An 8203-nucleotide genomic window follows, 5' to 3' on the forward strand; every position below is an offset into this window, starting at 1 on the left:
ATCATATCACCCGACTGTGACCCTATCAACATGGTCTGTCCTCCCAATGGTGATGTATGCTTTCTGTACATGGAAAAGTATTACATTACAATACTAGCCACATTTACAGCTTATTAGATGTCCCACGTAATTCACTTAGTGTGCCTGTAATGGGTCAGTGGGTGTTGTGACATGTTGAAAAGGCTACAGCCGAACCAATAAATAGCAGCAAATGAATTTGCACCTTTTAAGCAGAAGTTCTGAAGAAGTCCTGCAGTTTAAACGTATACCGTGTGTTGTTATCGCAACCTAAAAGATGCTTTTAAAATGATGGAAACATCAGGATGTTAGTTTTAAGAAAAAGACTGTGAAAAAGACACTACCTTTTTAAGAACCAATGATAAATATGCTTGTATATGGTTTTGAAATTATCAGGGAAAATAAAAGACAAGGTATTTCATAATTTATTAAACCTTTTCAACCATTGGTGGTGTTTTTCTCACAAGTCTTTTTCTACTATGCATTAACATGGTTACAGAAGAAAATAAGTGAAATCAACATACATACAGCATACATGACAGTGTAGCTGCATGTACAATGATTAATCACTGTTTAACACGAGGTGAGTCAGAGCAATAGCAAAAGAAACTGCAACAATAGTGAATAATTAACATGAAAGGTACGAAAAGAGATAATATACATGTTAAATATAAAAACTGTGTGTTTTTTTAAGAGGCTTGTTAGAGGGATAATATTAGAAGATATTGAATCACAAGCAATTAAGTGTCATGGAGAGTAATCGGTGTGACAACAGAATGCATCCTTAACAGTATTTTAGTCAATCATTCGTGTCTATATTGGCTCCTTGGTGATTTCCTACAATTCCCACAATGTCCTTCATTAAGCCGAAGAGAATTGGTGTGAGCAGTTGCCATTTATCTCTGTTTGTATCACACATATTAGTCTTGTTTTAATCGTTCCCTTTAAAGGTTATTGAAAGAGAAACAACAGATATCCATGGAATAACCACTGTCTAATATCAATCTTATTTCATGAATTGTTTTCTGTAGGTGGAGTGAGCAACAACAGCAGCTGTGAGCAGAAAAACACTGAGAGTCATGTCCCTTCAACAAACACAACACGTGGCATCAGCTCATAAAGGAGCGTTGAGACTACGGTCAGTTGACTTTCCATCGCTTAACTGTGGTGTCACCCATTGTTTGGCCGGTTATGCTGAAGCCACAGGTTTGTATTTATTATCTCTGCGTTGCTATGTTTACAAGCTGTAGTACAGTCTCGAGTCAGTTGTTCCTAAAGCCAGGTCCAGGTTGGAAACTCGTTTTTTAGTTACCTGTTACCAGGGGGAAGCCACAACCAAGAAAAAGCTGCTGTTTTTATAGTAAAATGCCTAAAACTATTTGTCAAAGTAGTCAAAGTTATAGATGATTGTGTGTCTTTTAACAAATTGAATAATTATAGTTAGTAATAATATTCGGGCAAAAATTGCAGTTGGATTTCTAACTGACACGCTGCATTGACTTGGTACGAATGAGAAGTTTCAATGAGAAAACTAGAGCTAAATTAGCTCAATTCCAAATGACTCTATATGAAATGAAGACCATAGTTTGCATTGCTGGGGCCAAGTCGAAGACCCTAGGTTTTTGAAGAGGTAAATGAAAACAAAATGGAACGTCCAAGATCATGAGAGCTCTGTTTATATTGCACTATAAATTGCAGTAACTCACTGTGCTTTGGAAGTCACATTGTATGAAACTATGAAACTGAACTGAAGTTACTGTTGAAGTTACATTTGTTAAATAGTTGAAAATCATCTCTTCACTGTTTTCCACTCTAAAAGTGAAACTCCCATGCAATAATCACCAATGTAAAATTTGGGATTAGAGTGAAAATCCCTGTAAGCTTTGAGGGATGGAAATCCTACTTCTTTGGACATTTTGAAGTTTGAATTACGTTTGTGCAGTTAAGTTTGAAGTATGTGGAACCCATAAGTAGAAGTTGAATATTTTGGAAAGTAACATTAATATTACAATAATAATGTTCTAATTCAGCTGAACATTTTGAAGTTTGAATGTTGAAGTATGTGGAACTATTAAAGAGCAGGACATCTGTGTTTTTGAAGAAGTTTCCAATTAAGTTTAATAGGAAAAAATGTGCAAAACAAAAAGTTGAATACTTTGGAACACTACTGTTTTGAAGTTTGAATTAAGTTTCTATGGTGAAGTATGTGGAACAAGTTAACAGACAAATGAAGCTGCAGAATAACAAGTACAGTTCAGTGCATGTGCTTCCATATGCCTGACTCCAGAGTTTCAACATCACAGTTCAAATACTACAACTATAGTGTAACTATTACTATATATCATACAGCTACTCATTACTGCTAACATTAATATTATTCTCATCCACCCTTCGTCTACTTGTCCTTTTCTGAGGGTCACACGAGGAGCTGGAATCAATCCCAGATGGCGTTGGGGCAAGAAGCGTGTCACATGAGATGATGAAGATGATAGTGATGATGATAATTGTTTATTAATGAAAATTTAAAGATAATTTATTAATTTATTTTTGAAATGCTCCTGGTCTATATCTCTCCCCCGCTTCTTTTCGCCCATCTCTCCTTCACTTACCTCCTTCACTTCCCCTCCTTTTCTCCTCTCTCCTACCCCAACCGGTCGGGGCAGATGTTCATACACTTTGGGTCTGGCTGTGTCAAAGATTGTGGTTGCGCTTGCTGATTGTGTTCCTGTCGAGTTTCTCGATAATAATTGTAAAGTCTTGACCTCACCATGTAAAGTGCCTTGTGATAAAGTATGTATAGAATAGAAAAAATGTCCGCTGGAGAACAAGTGTTTGCAGCAAGTAATTCTTAGTTATAGTTTGAGTGGTGTTTTTCCTCTTTCCAGTGTTGTGATTTTAACACTAATCATGAAAGACTGTGTTTTTAGCCTGCAACAACTTATTTGTTGTTTCCTTCACACACTTTAGACACTTGATTGTCCTGGAGGAGCTGAGCCATTAGGATGACATACAGCGCAGTGTTTGTCCAATAATGCCATACCAGCAGCAACAGACACAGTCATCTTTGTGTCCCCAGTAATAACTTACACCACAGTGGTTATGTTGATCTCGGCTGGGGGAGGTCTGGCTTCAAAGGTTACTGTATTGACTCCGAGCTCCAAGTTTTTTCAGGGACGGAGTGAAAAACTTTGGAGGAGTCGAACCGGCCTGTTTCAGCTCCCTGGGGTGAAGTGTGATGCAGATGACCTCAAAGGATCATCCACACAGACAAATATGAGCACATATTATATATACTATACGCGTGCATGTGCAACACACACACAGAACGGCAACATAAAGCGACACGGATGATGTACGTACATCACACACACACACAGGTAAAAACTAAAAAGGAATACACAAGTTTTTTTTATTTTTATAGTTTAACAATGAGACAACCACTCTTCAGTCTGTGTCCAATTGATTTTTAAAGACCAGCACGAATGATCATATAGATCCTCAACTGTAATTAAAAACAACTTTCATACAAAAGAATGTCTTTTTGTTTATCTCATTTTTATGAAGAGAATTGATATATATGTCACTCGACGGGTAAATTATATGGCAAGTGTCAGTGTCATGTCGGGAAAGGACACATTTAAAAATAGTTGTTTCTTGCAGCTGCGGTTTAAAACTTTAGATACCAAGGTGGCAGTGGACTGTATTAGATACACGTTACTCATGCAGTCAAATACAACTGCAATAAATGAAGGTGTTTTAAAGGAGATGATCTATTATATATCATTTTATTAAGTTTTGTATTTTCTGTGCAGGTGATATTTGTAACTGTGCTGCTCCTACGTCTGTGTTTCCATCCTCTCCGGAGTTCAAAGTTTGTCAGGACATGTGCATGTGGAAAGGTGATGTAGGTATGTAAATGTGGATGGAGACCTGGCAACTGTCTGTTCAGCAGTGATTTAATGTCTGACATGGATGAGCGTTGTGGCTCAATAGCACTAAAAGGCTCATCCTCTCTAATGGGGTTCCTCTATGACGCAGACAAGGACAGGCAAACCCTCCACTCCCCCTTCTTTTACTCTGACATATAATCTTACACATACACACCTACTGTGTGGTTGGTATGTACACACACACACACACATGCTGCCCCGCACACTAATGAAAAGGAAGGGAATTGAGATGATTGTGCACAACAAACAGTAGTGTAATTGCTTTTGAGAAACGGCTCTTGTCGAAAGCTGTCATCGATTGATCTTTGCTGAGGACAACTTGTTTACTCAGTGTGTGGGAGGAGGCCCATGCAGGCAGCAGTGATCATTACTGGACTGACTGTGGTATCACTTTGTTAACTTAATATGGTTTGATGTTTCACTGTAGTGGGTCTGGAGGCTGTTGGCTTTTTATTGCCTTTTATTGCAAAATATGAGTTGGAAATGATACAAAATGGCCCAGTTTGAAAGTCATTTTAATGTACACCTTGAGCAGGGTTGACTCATGTGGAAACCTGGAATGTAAAGAAGTTTGTTGTCTGTGGTGAATCATCTCTCATAGTGTTGCAAATCAAATCAAAACGGGCAGATTACATAAGCTCAATGTGGATGGTTTATACTGAGCTTAAGCGCAGTGGGTGTAGTGCTGGAGTTGGTGCCATCCAAACAGCGTTATGAATGAAGAGCCCAGACGTGCGTCACTGTGTAGTGCACCTCCTTCCCCAGCAGATGGCCCCGCCTGCAAGTGCTTGACTGGGAGGGTCGCGGTGGTGTGGGGGAGGTGGGGGGAGGGGGGGGTTTGTGCTTATCAATTTGGCATTTGAGGTACTGCATGCAATGTAACATTTTTGGAAGGTTTTTAAAATATTTATTGCTGGTGATGCTTCTCCAGAGCCACTATAGCGTTGCTTTGCTTCCGACTTAATTAATGACATCAATGCAAATTGGGGATAGCAAATGGTCAAAATGACCAGTGGATTTTGTGAATGGAGCACTTAGTGACTGGGCAATGACGTCAGCACAAATCCCATATCCCTTATAGTGAGCCAGGACTGAGGAGAGGCATCCCATTGGCTCGCTGTAGTATCAGAGCGATGTGATTGGCTGCCGGTGGATAATTAAACACCTACACAGTCAATGCACAAATCCAAGTGGTGGGATATATAGGCTGGTGCGTTGGCACTGCATGCAACAGAATCAAGAGTTGTTCTGCAAGTTGAGAGAAAGTCAACTTATTGTGTTTTGCATAGAGATTCATAGATATATTTATTTATTTTATTTACTTTCGCTGGGCAATTATCACTGAAGGTAAGTGGTGACTTTTAATACTGTGTCGGACAAAGTGTTGGTTTTGGCAGTTTTGGTTTTTCTTTTATGTATGTGTTTGATCTGAGGGGATGTGGACAAAGAGTCCCTGCATTGCACTGCGGTGATGTGATTGTGTGCTGGTAATGAGATTGTGGTCTGTGGCCACTAGGGTCATCAGAATCCCCATCACCCATGGTTGTGAGGGTCAAGTCTGGTTACTGGTACGGCAGAAGAGCAAGACCGACAAAGTCAAATGGCCGCAAAGAGTAAAAAGAAAGACGGCCAAAGAAAGAAAGAAAGAAACAACAATGGAGAGAAGATACGAAGAACAGCAAGTGACACAGGGACTAGACGCGAGAGTTGACAGGACCAGGTTTACTGTGTTTGTGTGTGTGTGTGTGTGTGTGTGAGACAGAGCTAGAGAATGTGATAGAGAGAGAGGGAGAGGTGGCTGCTCATTACACTAATGCACTGGTCCCTAAGGGAGTTGCCAAGCTTTGAGTACCCCCTCCTTCCCTTTCTCTTTTTACCCCTCCTCTTCTAGCTCTGGCAAGTGCTCCATGCATCACACAGTGTACTGTAGGACCCCACCTACACACACACACACACACACACACACACAGACACACAGACAGGCACACCCGCAGACAAGTCACACTCTGAGACTAGGTGTACAACAAGAGAGAACTACCTGTCCTGTACTCTTGGCTGGATGTTTAGGACGGAGAGTGCGTTTTGCAGAGGATAATTGGGGGGCTGTTAGATGGCTCAGGTTTGAAGGCAAGTTTATGGAGGTAAAAGCGAGGATGTTCAGCAGGAAACCAGAGATAAATAGAGGCAAACCAAGATGTGGGTAGAGCTGATCTCCCCTCTCAGGAAAGTGACAGAAAGATCTTTTCAACTTTACAACAAAGAGGATCCCACACTTTGATGTATGTTTCCTACATGTATGTGTTGATGAATTTATGGCTGACTTGCAAATATGTTTTAGCATTCTGTGGATGTAATTGGCAGCAGCTGATAGAATTGTCTTTCTCATGTAGGGGACCATGGTTATGTTGAAGATCTCCGCTTTCCTTGTTGCCTACGCCCTGGTCATTTGCCAGATGTATTGCTCACAAGCCGCCCCTGCCAGGTGAGAGACACTTCATATTTCACACGTCACTCTTGTGGAAAAGTAAAATGGATTTTTGTCTTTTAAAATGACAAACTTCGAGATGTAGAGGAGAGGTGGATGCACAGAGAGACCTCAAAAAAATGTGGTAAACAGTTTTTGGTAAATATTTGTCACTAGAATGTCAATCAGTTTCCTTTCTTGTTGGAAAAATGTGGCTAAAATGTTTTTTGAATTTGGGAAAATATATGACTTGTATGCTCAGGTACAATTTCTTAGTTTAAAAACACGACAGGTTTTTGTTATTCATATTTTAATTTTGTAATCTCATTGGATAAGGATAAAACCAAAGAAGAAAAATGATGAGGAATAATTCACCAGCTGGAGACAGTGCAACCTATGTATTTATTGAATGGGGGATTCAAGCCACTCCCCACACTGTTCCTATGAAGCTATTGATTTAGTAATAAATCTAAAGTCAGTTGCACATCAGCCCGTCTCTCAGATGGGGCACTTTCTGCAGATTGTTTCCCCGCGTTGGCCGAGGGCCCTCCAACTCAGACGTCATCCCTCTGAGAGTTGGTGACGTCCAAGCAAAACCCTCTCCCCTCCCCTCCCGTCCCATCTTATCTATCCACCCGCTCCACCAGCAGCAGCCGACCCACCCCAACACCCACATGTTCATCACCCCCACCCTTTCTTTTAACTGCAGGTGATAATTCTGTAGAAGGATTTCATACTGATCTCAATGCCTGTCCTCCCTCAACCCGTCTGACCCCTAAACCTCCCCCAATCACCCTTCTTTCACACACACACAGACCAGGTTTAGAATCCATGTCGGGCCGAGTCACGCTCACGGACTACGAGGCGCGAAGGTTACTCAACGCCATTGTGAAGGAGTTTGTGCAGATGACAGCAGAGGAACTGGAGCAGCAGGCAACTGAGGGAAACAGGTACGGACGACACTTTGCCATTTTAACCGCATATTTTAAAATGAAGTTTTCTGTGCACAGAAACCACCAGTGAAAGGAGAGAGGGGCTAACATGTTACGTTAAACTTAAATGAAAAGATCAAATTCACAGAATGCGGCACACTGAACTATTTTCTGGTTTCACTTTGACACCACTGAGGATGCGCCTTTTTTAATGCCCCACTTCAATCAGGTGTAGAGGTATGTACGTTTCAGCATACCGAAGGAGAGAAAAAACAGGTCTATAATGTCATGTCGAAGAATAGATCGTCAACAGACCAATAAAAAAGAAATCCTTATTCTCTGTCATGACCCTGCTCCTGCATGGATAAGTTTGATTTTGACTTTGTTTGAAGGGACTATTTCCAGCCTGCCTGCCGGGCATGTGAACGGTGTATGCCTAACGGAACGAATAAGTGTGCATGATGTCAATTAAGTAGAGTTGCATGACAGTGAGAAACAACTGGTCTCTGTTTGTCCTGTGGGTGAAAAAGATGAGTAGGAGATTGACTGAGGGTGGGAGTTTTGGCACATGAGTAAAAGGATGACAAGTTCTGGGAATGATGGGAATGGGGTTAGCGCATGATACTAGCGTGGGGTAATGTTTTTAGTTTTTCCTTTCAGTTTTCGATGCCTCTGATTGCACGAGAAGAAATGCATGTGAGAGAAGCGGTGTGTGAGCGAAAGAGAAAAAGGGAAGATGGTGACAATGAAAGTGTTAACTGCATGTTTTCCCACATCTATGAGCCTGTTCTCTGCATGTGTTTTGTGTGTCCCCTCCCTAACAGCATGGACAGGCCGCT

The 8203-nt window shown here is 41.0% G+C and overlaps 1 protein-coding gene across 4 annotated transcripts in view; it reads left to right on the forward strand.

Annotated features, from left to right (window-relative positions):
- Window positions 1-5197: 5197 nt before the first annotated feature.
- Window positions 5198-8203, forward strand: part of LOC131470172 (calcitonin gene-related peptide-like) — a 4096-nt gene continuing 1090 nt past the window's right edge. The window contains exons 1-3 of one of the 4 annotated variants that reach the window (XM_058645810.1): window positions 5198-5315; window positions 6359-6450; window positions 7248-7382. In XM_058645810.1, coding sequence (XP_058501793.1) covers window positions 6365-6450; window positions 7248-7382 — 221 coding nt within the window. In that variant the 5' untranslated portion in view covers window positions 5198-5315; window positions 6359-6364. Of the gene's footprint in view, window positions 5316-5918; window positions 6263-6358; window positions 6451-7247; window positions 7383-8203 lie in introns of those variants that run through there. The other 3 variants (XM_058645813.1, XM_058645812.1, XM_058645811.1) reach the window with 3 other exon arrangements.

This window comes from Solea solea, chromosome 12 (assembly GCF_958295425.1).
Source record: "Solea solea chromosome 12, fSolSol10.1, whole genome shotgun sequence".
In the NCBI taxonomy this organism is placed as follows: Eukaryota; Metazoa; Chordata; class Actinopteri; order Pleuronectiformes; family Soleidae; genus Solea; species Solea solea.